Source organism: Urocitellus parryii, chromosome 11 (genome assembly GCF_045843805.1).
Source record: "Urocitellus parryii isolate mUroPar1 chromosome 11, mUroPar1.hap1, whole genome shotgun sequence".
Lineage (NCBI taxonomy): Eukaryota > Metazoa > Chordata > Mammalia > Rodentia > Sciuridae > Urocitellus > Urocitellus parryii.
In genome coordinates, this window is record NC_135541.1 from 6,584,056 (window position 1) to 6,604,341 (window position 20,286).

At 56.9% G+C, this 20,286-nt stretch overlaps 1 protein-coding gene across 1 annotated transcript; it reads right to left on the minus strand.

The window, feature by feature from the left end:
• Positions 1-112: 112 nt before the first annotated feature.
• On the minus strand, positions 113-4,617 carry Mad2l2 (mitotic arrest deficient 2 like 2). The gene is made up of 9 exons (XM_026397941.2): positions 4,529-4,617; positions 4,200-4,249; positions 3,996-4,114; positions 2,808-2,879; positions 2,189-2,289; positions 1,514-1,608; positions 1,161-1,234; positions 586-678; positions 113-419 (listed from the first exon to the last, which is right to left on the minus strand). Exons 2-9 carry the CDS (start codon positions 4,237-4,239, stop codon positions 378-380), a joined length of 636 nt encoding a protein of 211 aa, XP_026253726.1. The 5' UTR covers positions 4,240-4,249; positions 4,529-4,617; the 3' UTR covers positions 113-377.
• Between the last annotated feature and the right edge of the window lie 15,669 nt (positions 4,618-20,286).

Genomic DNA, 20,286 nt, shown 5'->3' on the forward strand with positions numbered 1-20,286 from the left:
CCTGGGCTTGAGTTCACAGGTGGGGTGGGGTGCTGGCACCCCTTCAGAGAAGCAGCCCAGGCTGGCTCGCTGCACTTGTCCCTGCTCTAGTGAGTGACAGCCCAGTCAGCCCTTGGGGCCCTTTTATTGAAATAACTCACAGCACAGTATCTGAGACAGACAGTGTTGGCCAGCCGAAGCCAAGAGACCAAGACATCATGGTCCCACCGTCCCGACTGCCCTCCTAGGGAGGCCTTGTCCATGAAGGCCACCAGCCTGAGCAGCCCTGGGCTGGAGGTGGCATCTGTACACAGAGGCAGTAAGAGCACTTGGAGTCTGGGTGGCCCTGCAGCGCCGCCCTGGGCTGGGGACCCCCTCATCAGGGTGGCAGGTGCACTTCAGCTGCTTTTGTGAGCTCGTTCTTCCACGTAGAGCTGCATCTAATGAGAAGAAGCAGGCAGCCTCAGTGAGGGCCACTGCCACCCCCTGGCGAGCTCACAGGTGGCAGGTGGTCTCTGCCCAAGGTGGAGGGAGGGGGAAGGGGCGGAGCCTCCCTAGTCCTTTTCCAAGCCTGGGCTCTGGGCTGGACCTCCTCAGCCAGCTCACCTTTAAGATGTCTGATGTCATGGTCTTCAAGGGGATCAGCCGGGGGTCATGCATGTGGACGTCCTGCTCATCTGCCAGGATCCAGGGGAAGTCCTAGGAAGGTTACCCACAAAGAGGGGTGGGACAGTGGGACCCTGGCCAGCCCTCCCTTTGCAAACCCTCCCCTCCAGAGCTGGGGTCCTCAGAATCCCTGGAGAGCTGCTGGCAATGTAGATTCACGGGCTTCCCCACCAGGAAGGCTGGAAACTCCAGTGATTTCCAAGCCTCAAGCACTGAATCTGAAATGGGTGGGTAAGGACCCCTCCCTTGAGAACCCCCACTTCAGAAGAGGCAAGATGAGCTGGCAGCCCCAGCATGTGGCTCCATCTGGGCTCCTCTCCGCTCTGGGTGCCCAGATGGAGCAGGACCAGGCACACGGCCACACAATTAACACTCATGGGAACCTGCCGGGTGCCAGGCACTGCTGCCAGCACCCAAGGACACCAGCCACAACACACTCATGCCTGCAGCTGTGGCATCGTGCTTCAGAGCCCCCCAGTGGCCATCCTGTCCCCGCCAGACTGCTCTCATCTCACCTTAATGACCTGGATCTTCTCCATATTGCGGGTGGCAGCTTCTCTCGTGTGCACCAGAACTGTGAAGGTGCAGCCTGGAGAGGCGAGAGTCTGACCAAGACTGAGCCACCAGGAGCCTGCCCTGGGCCCAGCCCTGTCCCACCTCCCCAGCTGGCTCAGAAACCCCATGGTGCAGAGTGTGCGCTGAGGGCTAAGAGGGGACACAGTCGCTAGAAGGCTGAAGCCAGGTGCAGTCAATCAGGGAAGCTTCCCAGGAGGTGGGCACGAAGGTCAAGACCAGGGTGGGTATAGCCAAACAGGGAATACAGAGCAACCCAAGACAGCCAGGGACACACTAGGGGGAGGTCACCGACCTGGGGGGTTGTGGTCCAGGACAGCATCACACACGCTGATCTTCAGGATGAAGGCTCGGAGCAGCTGCTCCACGTGGGACAGCAGAGAGTCAGAGCTGAGAGTGAGAGGAGGTCTCCGGTCACGCAGGCACCCCTCCTCCAGGCCCAGAGCCCCTGCAGTGCCCCTGAGGATGCCAGCCCAGCCCCCCACCCCCGACACAGTGGAGGAAGAGCACAGAGACCTCCCAGGCGGTTCCAGTGTGGAGTCAGGCAGGAGAGCCAGGACGCAGCCAGGACTCTGCACACCAGGCCAGAAGGGGAAGGGCTTGTCTGGGGCCATGCGGCCAGTGGGAACAGGTTAGTGCCAGGTCCAGTGCCGACCTCCCATAGGAAGCATGCGCGTGCCCAAGGCCAACTTCTAGTTCACTATGGACTGATGCTAAGTTGGGAAACTGGGGCACTCTGGGGCAGCTGTGTCACCTCTCTGGACCTCAATGCTAGGATTTTTAAGTGCAACACAGGAGGATGTCCATGACAACTGTGTACTGTCCACAAAGATGCAGCCACACATGTCTCAAGAAATGGCACGTCTTGCCAATTTCTCCTCTCAGGTGGTCAGAGGCTGCCTTCAGTGGGGTAGAGGGGTCACTGCTCCAGGTCACAGCCAGCCAGCAGGTGGCAAGGACAGCAGCCCACCTGATGGACAGCAGCGGAGGCTGAGTGATCTCAAAGACGAACTTCTCCACCGGGCGGTGCTCCTTGTCCAAGATCACCACCACCACCTTCTCCACGTCATTCTGCAAGGACAGGCACCAGAGCTCCAGAGCCGGGCACTCTACCCTGCCCCCCTGCCCCTCCCTGCCCAAGGAAGGTAGCAAAGGGTACTCCCTGGCCACCTCCACCATTAGCCCAAGGCTCCCTGAAAGCCCAGAGAGTGGCACCCCAGGACACGAGAGGTACAGCTGGGAGGAGAGGGTGGCGCCGTGGAGGCCCAGGAAGCCTAAGACCAGGACAGGAAGGAAAGGCAAGCCTGGGGCCCCGGCCAGACAGAACTTATGGTGGGGGGCAGACATGGCAGGAACTCAGACCCTCTGGGGCAGCCCCCATTCGGCCAGCCCAGCTAGCCCAGACTCCAGCCCCCCGCAGAAGGCTCCCCAAATGTGGCCCACATGCCCTGGGGCCTGTCGATTGGTAGGGAGTGGTCTCTGGAGTGCAGGGGACAGGATTCTGGGTATTAGAGCCATGGGGGCCCACAGAGTCCACTCAAGAGGAACAGACTGGGGTGACAGGGTGGAAGGGCCTGGTGTCCCCTCACCTTCTCCAGAAGTGGCTTGACACAGTGCAGTGTGTCCTGGATGTACTGGTTCAGCTCCGGGTGGCAGGACATCTGCATACAACCCCACACGGCTGCTGAGGCCAGAAGCATGGGGGAAAACTGACACGCCACCCAACCGCTTGCCTTTGAACAGAAACCCAGCAGCTCCCCAGGGCTCCCTGCCCAAGAGATCTGGCTTCCCTTCATGGGGCTAAAAATTATGAGTTTATCCATGGTAAAGAAAAGTTCAAAGAATAATTCAGTCTCAACACTAGCATTTAATGGAACATTAGGAATGGGATTTTCAAAGAGTCTGAAAAGTCCCTAAAATTGTGCACAAGTTATATTTGTGCCCATGGCCATTTTCTCAGAGAATCTCAACAAACTTAATCAGAGTTTGAAAATTAAGCACTAAGGAGCTGTGTGGCTTTGGGAAAATTACATAACTTTTCTGAGCTTCAATTATTTCATCTCTTAAGTCTTAAGTACATACCTACGACATATTGGTTGCTATTTGGCTTTTCCTTTTCCCTGTACAACCTTTAAGTTTGTACCACTTCCAATATCTAGTGGTCATGTATTCTAATGTGCCTTCTATGGAACAGGCACTTTAGGGATTGGATATAGCACAGCATGTTTACTGCTTTATCTGCCTTTTAACCTTAAACACCCATTAAAGAGCCAATGAATGGGGAAGAAAGTGCTGGAAGCTTCTGGGAATCCTCTCCCCAAACTAAGGCTCCCCTCTGGCTGGCTGGTTGGCTGAGGAGCTAGCTAGTTCCCTCTCCCCCTACTGGGGATGGAACCCAGGGCCTTGCACATACTAGGCAAGCACTCTACCACTAAGCTGCATCCCCAGCCCTTTTTTATTTTGAGACAGGGTCTCACTAAGCTGTCCAGGCTGGCCTTGGATGTGCAATCCTCCTGCCTCAGCCTCCAGAGTAGCTGTATGTCACCATGCTGGTTGCAGGAGCTCTTTTAGAATACCACTATGCCCCCGGGACAACTCTAATTTGAGGTTCTCTAAATTCTGGCTAAGGGAAGGCGAGGGAAAGCTCTACAGTAAGCAGGGCTACCAGTAACTGCAGGGCTACCAGAAAGAGGAGGCCTGGTGGGGGGGGATAAAATTCTTTTACCCACTCTGAGATTCTGGGGCCACCGGGGCCCAACCCTGCGGTGTGCGCTCACCTGGACCGGAACGTTGTACTTCTTGCGTTTCTGGAAGATGCCCACGGGGTAGACCTCGCGCACGTAGAGGATAAGGTGCACGGCCACCTCCAGGAACTCGCAGAGCACGTCGGCCACCACTGTAAAAGGGGACACTCGCCGGTGCTCCGGGGAAGCCCGAAGCCCAGACCCCTCCCTCAGGGTCTGCCGGTCTGGCCTCCCTACCTTGGCCAAAGTTGAGGTCCTGTCGCGTGAGTGTGGTCATCTTCCGCGGCCTGAGGGGGCGGGGCGCAGGGGGTAAACCAAGGAACCAGGCCGCAGGGCGCGGGGCCCCACGGCCCGGGACTCCCTCTGCGCCCCGATCGACCCTCGCCCGGCTGTCTCCGGGGACAGGGAAGCCCGAGCGGCGCCCGCAGGAGGACAGGGCCGCACACGCGGAGAGAACCCGCTCGCCGTGCAGGGCCGGGCGCACAGCGCAGCACGCGAAAGGCGGAGCCGGGTCGAAACCAGGAGCGCCCGCGCCGAGGATCCCGCTCCCCGCCCCTCCCCGGTACCGGCTGCGGCCTCGCTTCCCGCCGCGGCTCGGGTCCGGGCCCCAATGCGGGAGCCAACCGCCCGGCAGCTACCGCCTCCGGCTCAGCCCGCGGCCTCGGCGCCGCTCGGTGACGTACACGGCGCTCGGGAGCCTCCGGCCACGCCCACCCCCGGCGCTGGCCAACCCGGGCCTCGCTGGGCGGGTCCGACCGCAGGGGGCGGAGCCTTCGTGGGAGGGGCTCGAAAGGAAACGGGTGGGACCCAACTTGGGTGGCCGCGCTGCTACCAGCCGGGAAGTGGAGACCGGCCTTCGACTTCAGGTGGGTGCGACTAAAGATAACTGTGGTCCCCACTTCTGGTCGCTAGGTATTTTCCCTCCAGGGTGTGTCTTGCTTTGGGAAGCGCAGAAAGAAAGTAGGAGTTTCTGGTGAGAGCCAGGTACGGGACATAGGTGGAGACTGAGGACAGCGACATCTGCTGCTAACCTCAGAGTTACCATCCCCAAGACCTTCAGCCACCCAACTGAGAATCGGCCGGCTTGGGGGGCGGGGAAGAGGGAGCACCGGAAGCCCCGCCCCACCACTTACTACCCTGGACCTAAGTGCAGCCTGGCTTGACCGCCCAAGAGGAAAAACTTCCTACTTGTTAACAGTAGCTGGCCCCTGTAAAGTCCCAGCCTAGTGCTAGGCACTGGATTCCTGGACTGTCTCAGAAAGTCCTCAGAATAACTCCATGTGGCCTGCTAGGATTGTCCCCTTTCTGCAGATGAGCCAAATGAGGTTGGGGTCAGGGGTGAAAAAAGCTGTCCATCACACAGCTTGCAGGAGGAAGGCAGAGGTGCCTTCTGCCTTTACACTTTACTGCTCTGGAGTCCCCTAGAGGCATGGACAAAGTCTGGAAGAACGGAAAAGGCCCTCGGAGGTGATAACATTAAAATAATCACCATCATGGATTGAGCACCCCTGATTTCTTTAATTCCCTCATTAGTCCTAGGAGCTAAGTATCCATTTTACAGTTCCACTTTGTGAATGGCAAAGAGGCCCAGAGATGTTCTTTCCATTCACCAAAATCACACAGGTGGGATACGAACACAGCTCTGATGCCTGTTTGGACACGAGAGCTTCAACCAATTCACGTCTCCCCTCTTAGGATCTGGATATGACCTGTCCTCCAAAAGCTCCTTTGTGAATACAGGAATATTCCGGGGTGAAATGATTAGATGGTGGGCATTAAAACCTAATCAGTCTGTCCAAGTTTGGATGGACTGAGTGACTGGATGGTGACAGTAGGCAGGCGCGGCTTGCCCTGGAAGGGTTCATCTTCCCTTGTCCCCTGCTCTGCTTCTTGGCTGCCCAGGGCCTGCACAGCTTTCCTCCACCCTTCAACCTCCTGCCCTTCAGCCAGGATGCTCTGCCTCCCCTTGGAGGAGCAATGGACTCAGCCTACCATGGACTGACCCAAAATAAACTTTTCCTCCTCTAAGTTGTTCTTGTTGGGTATTTTGGTCCCAGGGATGCAAAAGCTGACTAATAATATACCCCTTTAATTTACAGATAGGAAATCTAAGAGAAGAGAAGATGCTGTGGAGTCATGCGCAACAACAGGTCAGGACCAGAAGCCAAGAGGACTTTGTCTTGACCTCAGGGATGTAAGAGATTATTGGGAGTCCCATCTGTTGGCACACAGATCTAGGCAGGAGGTTTGACCCTGTGCAGCTCATTACTGGATGGCTCCGCCCAGGTGCCTTCAAACCTGCAACTACTTACTTCTAGTGGGAAGGGGATCAGTGACCTGGCTGATTAAGCCAGGGATGGCAGCAGAGCATTCTCAAAATGCAGACTTAGGAAATCTGCATCCAAATCCCCAGGGAGCCTATTAAACACAAGGCCATCCAGCCCCCCTGACCTACCTGATCAGGGCACACAGCAGGGCACTGGCCCTTTAACAAGCTCCCCAGGGGCCTGGATGCCCTAGGAAGTATGGAAATTGCTACTGTAGTTTGCATTTTGTAAAATATCAATGTTTAACCCAAAGGACAGATGATTTTGCTTCAGGAACTGATACACTTGGCAGCACATTTTGGGCACAGCAATGCTTGGGGACTCTGCCATATCACACCACGTAGGAGAGGGCCGTTTCCACACAGAACTGGCTGAGCCGCTCTGGGGCTTACAAACCTGGGCTCCTTCTGATTTCAGATGTTTGACTGTGGAAAGCGAGAGGGTCCTTCTTTACCCCTCTCTGGAGGCTGCTCCTGGCAGCTTTTTTATTGGTGACAGGCCGTGACAGTCTTAGGGGAGCAATTCCTTGGGGACGGGGCAGGAGGAAGGGCAGGGGTCCGATGCAGCATGGGACCATCAGGGGACCTGTGCATGGGTCTCTGGGCCATCTGGTCCTTCATGTCTTAATTGTATCAGCGTGATGGATGGCCGTGGGACCCAGATTACATCATGGGGTTAGTTTATTACATTTTTGAATACCCCTTTGCCGGAAGACTGTTTTTCAAAGTTATTTGCATGTTTTCCACCATAATGACAATACAGAGGAGGGCAGCTGGGAGGGAAGAGTGGGGTGAAGGGGGAGAAAGAGCTTATTTGCCGCCTGGAGCAGGCCCCTGAGGGCTCCGCAAGGGGTTGAAGGGGAAACACTCCCAAGAGACATCTACATGGAAACAGAGCAGGTGAGCACAAGACAGGCTGAGCAGCAGCCAGCCAGGACTGGGGCCCACCCAGGCGGCGCGGGTGCTGGGGTCGCTGAGCAATCAATCACAGCATAACCCACTGGTAAAACAAGACCCAGTGAAGTCTCCAGACCCCAAGATGCTCTGAGCTCACTCCCATGCCCCGAAGCTGGTCCCAGGATGGATTCGCTATCCTATCCTGCCTGAGGTTCCCAGGACACCAGGAAAAGGGGACAGACATAGTGAGTGAGGCACACAGCCTGGTGACAATCCCACTGATGCTCAAGGCCTAGGCAGTTGGAATATCTCCTGAACAGGGACCCAGCCTCACTCAGTCTTTCAGCACCTCACCCAGGGCCTGGCCAAATTCAGGTGCCCAGGGAGTGTGTTAAATGCGTGGACCAAAGAATCATGGAGGAAGGATCCCAGCGACTCAGGAGGCTGAGGCAGGAGGATGGCAAGTTCAAAGCCAGCCTCAGCAAAAGTGAGGTCCTAAGCAACTCAGTGAGACCCTGTCTCTAAGTAAAATACAGAATAGGGCGGCGGTGTGGCTCAGTGGTCCAGTGCCCCTGAGTTCAATCCCCAGTACCCCCACCAAAAAAAAAAAAAAAGCCTGCTGGAGGAAGGGAATTGTGGTGGACGCAGCTCGTCAGCACTTGCCTAACTCGGTCCCGTGTGGTCTGGGTAAGGAGCAAACACCTCTGATTTCAGAGCCTGGGCTGTAGGTGGCGATGTGGAGAGAAGAGCTGTTTTCAAAAACAAAGCAGGGTTTTGCCATGTTCCCCACAGCGCCCCCTATGCCCACCAGGCCTGCTTCTCTCCCCAGCACTGCTCCGTGACCAACAGCAAGGCCCTTCTCTCTCTGGACCTCAGTTTGCTCGTCTGAAAAATGGGATAATGGGTCAATTCCATAGGGATGAGTTAATGGGATACTCTTTGTTAAAACATAAAATGCATAGTGCCTGGTGTATAAATGCTCATTTGATGGCCATGATGACAATGATATTAAGACCCACGCTCACTATTGAAGTCCCCAGAACAACCACTTTGTACGAGCCAATGTCCTAACCATTCATAGCTACACCACCTCCCGGTTTCCACTTCCCAAGGCGGCAGCACCCGCGGTGACCTAGGGAAGCACACACATCCCTGTGGCATGAGAAGCCTAAAGATGAGGGTGGGGACCCACAGACACTCCTCTCCTCCCTCACCTGGCCTGGAGTGAGGCTGGGCCTGCACAGCTGTGCCTGATCTTGGGGTCCACTGATGACCAGAACCCTGATCTTGTTCCAGTAACACTGGACAGCTTCCAACACCTCAGCCAGACCAAAGCCCACCCATGCCGGGCCCTCTGGGGGGTTCTGCTGACTTCCCAGTGGTATTGACCCTTCGTTGGTCAGGGGGACCTTAGAGCATCTCTTCTTAAACTTTGCTCTCTTTTCAAAGAAATGCACCAGGACGCTAAATATCTTACACGATTTTCGGAGTTTTCGGATTCTCTGAAGCCATCCTGAACCACAAGAATCACTGATTCAGCTCAACTACCACTTTAAAAAAAAATACTATCTTTGTTGAGATATAATTCACAAGCCCAAGTTCAGACTTTTCCGTGGGTGATTCAGCTGTTTTTAGTACAGGCAGAGTCATGCATCCATCACCACCACCTAATTCATCACCCGAAAACCAAATTCCCCTTCCCCACCAGCAGCCGGCCCTGCCTTCCCTTCCCTTGGCCCCTGGCCGCCACCAATCCACCTGCTGCTTCTGTGGACTTTCCTGTTCTGAATAGTTCTTATAAGTGTAATCATAGAATTTGTGGCCTTTTAGGTCCTAGTCCTAGCACAAGGTCACAGGTTCATCTAGGTTGTGTCAGGTATTATACTTTGTTCCTTTTTATGGCAGAATCCTATTCCCTCATGAATACACCACATTTTTCCTTACCCTCTCCTCAGTTGATGGGTCTTTGGCCATTTGACTGCCCCAACTTATAGATGAGGAAACTGAGGGCCAAAGTCGCCATAACCTGGCTGGGGAAGGAGTCTGGGTCTCTCCTAACATCCACCATTTCCCCACGTATCACTTTGGAAGAACCCAGAGAACAGAGTTCAAGCTTATCAAAAGATCACCAAACAGCTACAGCTGCCCTGGAGCCCGAGTCTCCAGGGTTTATCATCTGGTGCATAAATGCCATACCACAGCTTTCTCCTTGAAGAGAAGAATCCTGCCGCCCTTGCCTTTACCCCACTGAAATCGAGCCTCAAGCTTAGAAATCAGTCAATCAGTTAAAACCCAAGTAGGAGCATGTCTCTGTTGTGCTCACAGCCCTCCAACTAAGACTAAAAAACCCAGAGCCTTTACCATGGCCTTCACAGACTCATCTGATCAGTGCCAGCTTCCTGTCTGACTTTATTGCACAAGATCCCTTCCTTGAACAGATGAAGCATTCTCCTGCCTCAGGACCTTAGCACTGGCTGTTCCTTTGAACTGCATTCTCCTTCAGTCACATGTTTCATTTTCTTTGCGAAATAAACAAACCCAACTGCCAAAGATGGCTTTCCTGACAGTTTTATGTAAAATCACACCTCTTGGAAACCTCTTATGCTTTCTTTCCTGAATGTGCGTTGTCTTCCTAGCACTAACCACCACCTGATTATTTGCTAACTTGTTTATGTTCTGTCTCCTTCACTAGAACTTGAGCTCCACAGAGCAAGGATTGATTCTTGTCCAGGTCATTTACCCCTGCATTTTTGTGCTGGCCAGCACGTAGTAGGTGTTCAAGAGATTCTTAGGGAATGAATGATTCAAGCCTTGCAGTGAATAAACAGTATTCTCACCAAACCCTCTAGTGCCCATTATGATATTAATCTTTCAATAACAATGGCAACTCATTTTTCTGGAAGTTTCCTAGGGGTCAGGGCCTTAGGAATATTATCTTCTTATATAGGCCACTACCTCTAGTCCTGAACCCCCAGAGGGGCAAATTGATGAGCTCAGAGAAGTTAGGCAACTTGCCCAGGATGGCTGAGAAGAGGCACCCAGGCATCTAGCCTGACCGCAGAGCCGAGTTCTTAAACCTCTAAGCTGTGATTTGTCACGCTCTGGAGAAATGGAAGCCGCTCGGCAAGCTCTGGGCGCCCAGCGATGCCGCCGCTTTCCACGTGTCAGGGTCCCGCCCCACTGCTCTTTGATCTTTGCAGTGCCGGAGGCCCCGGCTGACCCCGCTGTGAGTTATGGGGGCCGTGGGACCCATAATCCGGCATTCCCGCACTCCCAGGGTCGTCAGGACTTGGCGCCCCGCGCGGTGATAGATGAGCCGGCTTCAAGCTTTGTCCCGATTGATTGGGCCGAACTGAGGCGCTTCAGGCAGGCTTTGGACGAGGCGTGGCGAGAGGCGGACCGCGTGTGTTTGTTTGTGAGTGTGTGTGTGTGCGTGTGTGTGTGTGCGTGTGTGTGCGGGGCGTATTTCTTCCTTCCCTGCTGGGGCGGGAGAGGGTGCCGCAGGTGCGCCGTCGGCTCCCCAGGTGAGGTGGCAGCACTCGGAAGACCCTCCGTGCACCCCAGAAGGAGACTTCTCCGAGAGCCACCCCCACTACGCGCACTTTCCTAGGCCACAAAGGCCCCGCCGCTCCCCGTCCCGCCTTCCCCGCCCGGGGCATTTCTTCCGTCCCATTTGACAGCCTAGGCGGAATAATCCTTTTGGGGACCCGGCGGCCCCTGCCTGGCCAGACGCGGCCGCAGCTGAGCGCGCAACCTCGATCCATTGTTGGGGTCCGCCAGGGACCCCCCGCCGTGGCCCTTTGTCGCCCGCTCCCCGCGGAGCCGCTACAGAGGCGCCACCGCTGCCGGCGCCCCTCCCGTCCCACGCGCCCCGGGGCCCCGCCGAGGCGGCTCTTACGCACCGGAGGAGCGGGCCCGCCTCGCCCGGTGCCCGCACGACCGCCGGGCTGCGCCCGCCTTTGTCTGCCTCCTTTGTCTGCCCCGCGCCCTCGCGGCAGCGGCGGCTGGGCCTCTGGGGAGCGGGCCCCGAACGCCGAGCGCAGCTGGCGAGGGCGCGCCGGCCGGGAGCGCGCGGGGACGGGCCGGGCCAGGGCTGCCCCTCGGCTGGGGGCAGCGAGCCCGCGGCCGGCGCCCCTCCCCGGCCCCTCCCTTGGCCCCTCCCCGCGCGCCCGCCCCCGCCCCCTTCCTCCCAGCCCCGCTCCGCCTGGGCACAGCCTCCCGCCGCCCGCGCACCTCTCCGCGCCGTCCTGGCTCCGCCGCTCGGCCCTCGGCTGCGCTCGGCTCCCGCAGGCGCTCGGCCTCGCGCCCCTTGGCCCCCTCCCCGCTGGCCGGACAGGTAAGGCAGGGCCTCGGCCCGCCCCTGGCCCCGCCCTCCCGCCTCACCTGGCTGCGCGCCCGGACAAAGGTGGGCTACCTGGCGCGCCCAGGGGCGGGGCGCAGGGCGTGGAGGTTGGAGGTGAGGGTGCCGCTTCCTCCCCGGCCCTCGGTTCTGACCGTCGGTCCCACAGCCACTCTGGCTGCCGCCTCTGCTCCTCGCCTCGCGTGTCCCCTCGGTTCTTGGCTTTGCTCCTGACCCCTCGTCCGCCCACTTTCCACTGGACGCTCACTTTTCCGCGCTCTGACACTGCCTCGCCGCCCTCTCGGGGTCCTGCCTGTCGCCCACCCGCCTCCGCGGCGCTAGCCTTCTCCCGCTGCGACCCAGTATCTCTTTGTCTCTCTGTCTCTGAATCTCTGGGTGGTCTCCCAGGCTGGGGACCCCACCGCTACCATGGGAAGAAGGCTCGAAACTCCCGAGTCGCGGCAGAGGTGGCGGCAGTGCCCTCCTGTCCCTTTCGAGGCCGCCCAGGGGACTGGGGTGTGTGGAGGGGCGCTGAGGGAGCCGCGCTCTCCCAGTCCAGCCGAGGCCAGCGCTGCACCCCAGCCACCCGACGGCGCTGGGCTCCCTCCTCTGGGGTGACTCTCTCCCTCTCCCTCCTCTCTGCCGCCTGGTCTCCGTCGGTGCCCCCGGGGCCTCAGCTGCCTTCGGAAGCTGGTTAGAGACGTGTGAGCGCGGGTTTCCCGCCAAGTCTCCCATGCCCTGCTGGGTGCTCCCTCAGCCTTCACCTCCTCGGTGGTCGCCCTTGCCCACCGCACTCCTTCACGCTGCCCACCTCCCAGTCTGGCGAGACAGGTGTCCAGAGCCCGTTCAGTATCATCCCTCTGGGGTTGGGCAGTCAGGGACTCTGGAAGTGATCTTGGACAAAGGAATGCATCTCTCTGAGCCTCAGTGTCCCCGACATCAAAGGGGATAACAGGACCTACCTATAGGGATGGTGTGCAGAAACAGAGAAAAGCCTGTCACATGCCCACATGGTGCTGGTGGGGGAGGGGGGAGGGAGGCTGCAGCCCTTGGGTGGGGCAGGGGTATGGACTCCATAGAAACGGATCACAGATTCGAGGCTGAGACAGCTTCAGAGAAACCCTGACCTCAGCACCCTCCCCCTTACCCTGCCAGTCACACCACCTCCTGCCCAAATGGGCAGTTACACTCTTACCATCTTTACCTCCTCCTCTCTGCTTTCCTAAAAATCAGAGTTTAAAACATTAAGGTGAAGTGGGGTCTCTGCTTTCCAAATGAGGTCACTGTGGCTGCATCGGTGTTGCTGGCAGCTGGCCGTCCATCAGGAGGCGTCCATGTGACTCAGTCCGATTCCCAGCCTCTGTCTAGCACCGATTTCTTTTTTAATGATGCAATTCACAAGCCATTTCTTTTCCCCTGGGGGGATTGTCTTGCTGGATCCTGGACCTGCTTTTTAATTGCTCAAACCCCCTGATTGTCATCTGTGTCATCAGAACAAGTGACACACCACCCTGAGTTCTCCAGTGACAGGGGACAAGTAGTCCAAAGAGGGTGGCTTTGGAAGAGGGGGACGTCCCACCTGGCAGGTTTGCGGCCGCCCTGCCTGAGTTTTTGTTTCAACCTCAGCCAGGCTGCCACCTGGAGCTTTCCTTCTAGAGGGGCAAGAAGGGGCTGGGGACACCCCACACACCCGCTCACACAGGCATCCACACGCCCCGTCCAGGCTCCTGCTCGTGATCCAGCTTTAGCAAAGTTGGTCCTTCAGGTCATCCCTGTCCCTGTGTTCTCAGGCAAGCTGCTCCTGCAACCCCGAGGAAGCCCGTGGGGACCCTCCAGGACTCTCACTCACATGGAATCCATCCCTCTCCACTACCCAAACCCTTCAGTGGCCCCCTGTGGCCACTGGATTAACTAGACTCCCTCTATCCTGCCTGCTCCCCCATGCCCCCATCTGCATCCTGGGTTCAGCACTTGGGACAGATCATCCCCCCCACACTTCCTCTTCCATCCTGCAAGGGCTCTTCCCTCTGTCTGAACCATCTCTATCCCTGTGTTCAGCCGAAGCCTGCCCAACCTTGCATGCCATGGGCAGATGGCCCCTCCTGTGGAGAACCGTTGCTCTCCTTGCCTCCCTGGCTCTGCGGGGCCTGCTCCCGTTGATCTGATCTGGAAACTGTCTGCCCTTCCCTGGGTGGGGCAGGGTCTCCCCCACTGTGGCCCATGTCGGCCCACATTGGTTATCTTACATGCCATCCTCGGTCAAGGGGCAGGAAGGAATAGAACACTGCCAGCTGTACCTTCTTCCTGGGCTCTTCTGGGCCCTGCTGGCCAGGTCGGGGGGGGGGGTAATACAAGGACTCTGGCTGAGCAGGCTGGCCGGGGAGCCAGCTACGGGAAAATCTTTTGTGTTTCTGGACTCTGCTTCATTTTGGAAGATGAGGATGATCTCTACGCCTGGTGAGCAGGAGGCAAAGAGGACCAGGCAAGTGACTCACCATGCAGACTGGGTTTGCATCCCAGCTGGTCACTTAGCAGCTATGTGACCTCCAGTGAGGTCTGTCACTTATCTCTGCCAGGGATGTGCTGGAGCAGGTATATGCACCCCAGCCTCCCTGACTCCAAAGCTTGGGAAGAGCAGGGGCTCCCTCCAGAGAGGACTCCTAGGCATGTTCTCCAGGGACCTGTCATCGGAACATCTACTCTGCCCATGGGTTGAGACCTGTCTCCCCCTTCCTGCTCCTGGCCCTCCCTGCCCGTCCCCCTCCAGCCCTTCCTCAGGGGGCGGAGCTCTGAGGCCAACAGGGCAACAGGCTCTCCCTGGGGAGGTCATGGACGTGGCTGAATGCTTGCCTCCAGGGGTCCCCCACTCAGGTTGCAGTTTGGCAATCCCACGCTGCCATTGACCATCTGGTACAACCTCCTTGATGGGGTGGGGGACAGGGGAGTGGACATGAGGCTCCTGCTGGAATCCAGAGCAGTGGGATGGCCTCACTGTAGGATCTAAGGTTTTTAAGTGTCCTCTGTGTGCCAGGCTCTGGGTGAAGCCCCGAGCACATGTCACCAGTCCCCGAGCATCACAGCAGCTGTGCTGGGACTGGTTACTGCATGGTGGCATGAGGAGTGGTCAGAGTGGGAGGAGATGGGTGCTGTGGGTTTGAATCGAAGCTCTACCATGTGATCTCGGGCTAGTCCCTCACAGTCTTCATCCTGATATCACCAAGTCACCATTGTGGTGATGTCTGCAAAATGCTGTCAACTTCAATAGACTAAATTAGGACGTCTGGAAAGCTCTAGGCCCAGACTAGGATGCCCCATAAATGCTACCCAGACAAACACAGTCATTGTTCAGACACGGAACTGAAGCCCAGAGAGGTTAATTGGCTTGTCTGAGGTCCCACAGCTATTAGGTGTGGGAGCCAGGATTCACATCTGGAGCCAGGCTTGCTGGACCCCAGGTATTTTACCACTCCATCCCGGCCTCGGCCAGAACCCAGACAGCAGGCATTTTGTCACTTGAAGATTAAGTGATTAGTCTGACCAAATGGCAAATGATGTTAAATTGTCTGGGCACCGCAACAGTGACGTTTGGGGACTACGGGAAGCTGGGTTTCCCCGCCAACACACGCACAAGCTGCTCAGCGGGGTGTTGAGTGCCCCAGTCCAGCAGGAGCTGAGACCCACACTCAGGAGGTGGGGAGGACAGAGCATGAGGAGCACAAAGTGGGAGGCCCCGGGAGGGGGGTCCAAGGCCTCCGAGAAGCCCCCGAGTCCCACTCAGGTTTCCTGAGGTGTGAGGCCTGGCCTGGTGGAGTCCCAGGGCTGCCTTGGGAACAATAAAAGCAGATGGAGCCGTCCGCAGGGACGCTAAACCTCATTTTCCAAGACAATGGTCCCCTCCAGGCCGATCTAGGCCTTGGTGCCCTGCCATCCATCACCCTCCTGAGGACAGAGGAGGGCCACCTGCACCTGCCCCCTGCACCCTGGGCACAATGCTCTCAGGCCCGCCCCCACCCCAGCCCTGGCCACCTTCCTCCCTGTCCCTCCCATTCCCATAGGAACAGCAGCCACTTTGTCTAGTCCTTGCCCTGGGTCCCTTTGGCTAAGACACCTTTACCTTCCCCAACCCACAACGATTGGCATTTTTGAGAGAGGACTCACTAGTCACAGGGCTCCCTCCTCCGTGCTCAGCGGGGCTCCCCTTGACCCCGCTTGGTGGGTTCGGTGAGAGCTGCGTGTTCTCATCTGTGGTGGGGAAGAGCAGGCCGGGGCTCGGGCATGGCCATCTCCATCCTGTCCCCAGGCCTCCACCTTTCGCTGGCCCCAGCCCTTGGCTGGGACTGTCAGGGAAACCCTGGAGGCAGGGACTGCGTCTTTGCTGGAGGATTAGAAGCTCTGTGTTCTGGAAATTTCCCAAGGTCAGAACCTCTCCCATCAGACTGGGGAGCCCCTGAGGGCAGCACAGGGTGGCCCCCAGCCTGCAAGCTCTCTGAGGGAAGGGGCTCTCCTCCTGCTCACCCTGGGAGAACCCTGAGGCCCGTGGGGCTGTGCCTCTGTCCCTCCCAGGCTCCTCCAGGGACCTCCCCTGTCACAGGGGGCCTGGGCTCTGTGTTCCCCACCACACTGGCCATTTTCAGGACCAGGGACCGGGGCTGCCGCCTCAGACTGGAGCAGATTCCCTGGCGTGGCATCGGGGTCTGCACCCAGGGGCTCCACGGCTCCCTGAGGAAGGCCTGAGGAGCCGTAGGTGGGGCTCTGGCTGCTCTGAGCCCCTGGGGAGCTGGGAGGCCCTTCCTTTTAGAAAGGCAGCTCTTTGAGTGGTCACCCCCTCATCCACCCCCTGCAGAATGTAAATGCTCTTATTAAAGAATCAAAACCACTCATGGCCGGTCCTGGGGGAGTCAGCTGCCTCTAATGAACACATGCAGCCTAAGTCCAGAGCCCTAGGAGTCCCTAGAGGGCACCCCATGTTTGCAGAGTGACCTCAAGGTGGCCACACTGCCCCGGGAGCAGGCAGGGACTTGGGGGGTGGCTATCTTCATCCTGTCACCAGCTATTCCAGGAAGTGGACACCTCCAACCCCCAGATGAGGAGGTGCAGGGCAGGCAGGAGAGGGTGGGGGAGGAGAGGGAGGGCGGGGAGGACAGGTGGGGAGGATACGGAGGGGAGCAGGCAGGGAAGCTCCAGGCAAAACACTCTTAGCATCTCCATGGAAGTAGGGAAATAAAGTGGGAGTTTCCCACGTGTGTCAAGATTTGTCTTTAAGCACCAATGAGTCCTGGTTGGGGACACTAATGCTACCCCCAGGGATCCCAGACTGGGGGTGTCATGAAGCAGAGAATACTCTAACAGAAGTCACAGGCAAGGCACAGAGCAGTGCATTCACCAACTTGAGACACAGCGGGGACAGAGGTGAGGGGCCGGGACCCCCTGGTCTTCGGCTGCTGATCTGAGGACAAAATTCAGCCTTTAGTCCCAGGGTCCCTGTGGGAGAAGTCAAGGAATGCCCGCTGGAGTCTGCAGGCCTAGAGACCCCATTTCCCATGAGCCTCAAGAGCTCCTCACCTGGACCCTGGCCTCCCGGAGGGCCCCAGGGGGAGGCCGTGTGTGAAGGTGAGCTCTGCATGTCCTCCCTGGCTAGGAGACTTTTCTTGGCCTCTGAGGGGTCGAGGTCCCTCCCTGCTCACATGTGGCAGAGAATGGCTGCCTTCAAGTTTCCCGGGGAGCAGAGAGGGTTGAACTGTCCCATGGGGAGGGGCGCTTCCGCCCTGGAGCTGCAGCCAGATTTGGTACCCCACCCCTTTCAGCCCTCTGCTCCCCAACTTGTATTCCTTTCCAAAGAGCCCCCGAAAGATAGCAGCACCCACTAAAAAGAGGCCCCGTGCTGGTCTCAGCGTGCCCAGCCCAGCAGCCAAGCCGCTAAGGGTCTCTGCTATGCCCAGGGTCAGCCACAGAGAGCTAGGCGCGCTCCCGGAGGCTGGCCTGGGAGTGTCTCCTGATTCCCACGTTGTGCTCTGTCTTTTCACATTCATAAATGTGTCCTCTGAACACGCGCTGGCTCAGTACATGTCCTTAGCCCCTGGAGGCTCTTTCAGGTCCTGGGGCAAATGATCTGTCACCCCTCCCCATGAGCCCGGAGAGCTCCTCTGGCAGTTGGACGGACAGATGGAGGAGACTTGTCAGGACAGATGATAAATTCCCAGGCTCCCTGACAGACAGGGCCACTGGGATGGTCTAACCCCCCTCCCCTGCTCCCCACCAAAATCACATATTAAGCAATAGAAATCTTTCCCAAGTTAGATCTAATCCATGATCCCCATACTATCCAGGAAACCAATAAAAGCAGTCTTTTATGAGCAGTGTAGCACCCACACCAGGAATTCCTCTCTCGAATTAAAATCTCCTCTAATTTATGCCCCCACTTTATAATATTTGCTTATTTAAAATAGGTCCATAAAGGGGGGAAGGGGAGTTTTCCTCAGGAATCTAAAACAATGCCATCGATGTGGGTCCCACCCATTGCAAAGCTAGACCTCTAACTCGCTTTGGTGGTTCACGTCCAGAAATCCTGGAGCAGGCCCTGAAGCACTTTGACACGGCAACGGTTTCTCCTTTTTCTTGTTTTCTTTCTTTCTTTCTTTCTTTTTCTTTCTTTCTTTTTTTTTTTTTTTTTTGTTAAGAGAGAGTGAGAAAGGAGAGAGAGAGAGAGAGAATTTTTTAATATTTATTTTTTAGTTTTCAGCAGACACAACATCTTTGTTGGTATGTGGTGCTGAGGATCGAACCCGGGCCGCACGCATGCCAGGCGAGCGAGCTACCGCTTGAGCCACATCCCCAGTCCTTTCTTGTTTTCTTTTTTGGTACTGGGGATTGAACCCAGGGGCGCTTAACCATTGAGCCCCATCCCAGCCCTATTTTGTATTTTATTTAGGGACAGGGTCTCACTGAGGTGCTTAGGGCCTCGCTTTGGCTGAGGCTGGCTTTGAACTCCTTCCTGCCTCAGCCTCCCGAGCCTCTGGGATGACAGGCGTGGGCCACCGAACTGCAGCAGGTTTTCCTCTTCAACAAGTCACCTTCCATCCCTGGATTCTCCTCAGGGAATAGAAGAAGTCCGGGTTATGATAGGGCTGGGCCTGTGCAAAAGTTGGGTAAAGAAGCTGGGCGTGGTGTGCACTCCTGTAATCCCAGGAGGTTAAGGCAGGGGATTGCAAATTCAAGGCCAGGCTCAGCAACCTAGCAAGACCCTGTTTAAAAAAAAAAAAAAAAAAAATGGGTAGAGTAGACATTTGAGAGTGTTTGTTATCAGAGTGCTTATTTTTGCTAAGCTTCAAAATAGTATTAAAATACATGTATTTTTAATTTTCTTTTTGCGTGTGTGGTTCTGGGATTGAATCCAGGACCTGACACACGCCAGGCAAGCACTGAGTTACACCTCCCCTAAAATATATATATTTTAAAATGAATTAGACTCATGCTTCAGAACCCCCGAAACATCTGTGCCAAATAAGGAGGCTCCAACGTACCGCTTTCCCCACGAGGAGGAGATTGGGCTCAGGGAGGAGGTGGGTGGGTGCAAGTTCTGGTCAGGGCCTGTCCTGCTGGGAGCGTGGACAGGCGCCATCCCTGGGATCCAGCGGAGCATCTCTGATGTCCCTGACCCAGCATTCCCACAGGAACCCCTCCGCCCCACCGCAGCCCACCAGGCAACCGGTGGGCAGAGGAGCAGGGCGGGAATGCTGGCCACTCTCCCCGGGCGGGCGCCAGGCGGCAAGCTCCACAGTTGTCTTCCAGGCAGGTGGCGCAGGAGTCTCCCCGGTCTGGTGGTCCCCAAAGGAAAGACTGAGGGGAGGGAGGGGCTCAGGAATCAAACTGAGCTCAAAGCTTGATTAATCACCTTCATTTGCATATGACAGTCTCCCTGGAGCCTCTAGATTGGAGACCGATCCCCACCCCACAGCAGGGAGGGGGCAGGCTGGGCCAGGAGAGAAACCCCTCTCCCTCCCGATAGTTTCCTTTTCCCAGCTGCCAGGGTCTTGCCAGCATTCAGCCACAAAGATGCTGTCACAGCAGTGACAGGATGACAGGCACCGAGAGGGAGAGGCACGTGGCCCTGGTGGAGCTCTGGGCACAGCCATGAGTGCGAGGACCAGGTTCCCTGTGCGCCCCCCCCCAGGCCTCGGTGGTGTCATCTTGGATTTGTGACGTGCCCTCCTGGAGCCTCAGTTTTCCCCATTGTAAAACCGTGGAAAACTAGCCTGGTGCAGGGGCACACGCCCGTCATCCCAGCGGCTGGGGAGGCTGAGGCAGGAGGATCGCCAGTTCAAAGCCAGCCTCAGCAAATCAAGGCACTAAGCCCGTCCGTCAGACTCTGTCTCTAAATAGAATATTAAAGGGCTGGGATGGGGCTCAGGGGTCAAGTGTCCCTGGGTTCAATTCCTGGTACAAAAATAAATGTGGGGGGCTGGGGATGTGGCTCAAGCGGTAGCGCGCTCGCCTGGTATGTGTGCGACCCGGGTTCGATCCTCAGCACCACATACCAACAAAGATGTTGTGTCCGCCGAGAACTAAAAAATAAATATTAAAAATTCTCTCTCTCTCTCTCTCTCTCTCTCTCTCTCTCTCTCTCTCTCTCTCTCTCTCTCCTCTCTCACTCTCTCTTAAAAAAAAAATAAAAAAAATAAATGTGGGAAATGACCTGAGACAGGGCAGTTGGGAGGCCAGTGAAGCCCGTAGAGCTGGGGCCTCCCCAAGTAACTTGTTCCATT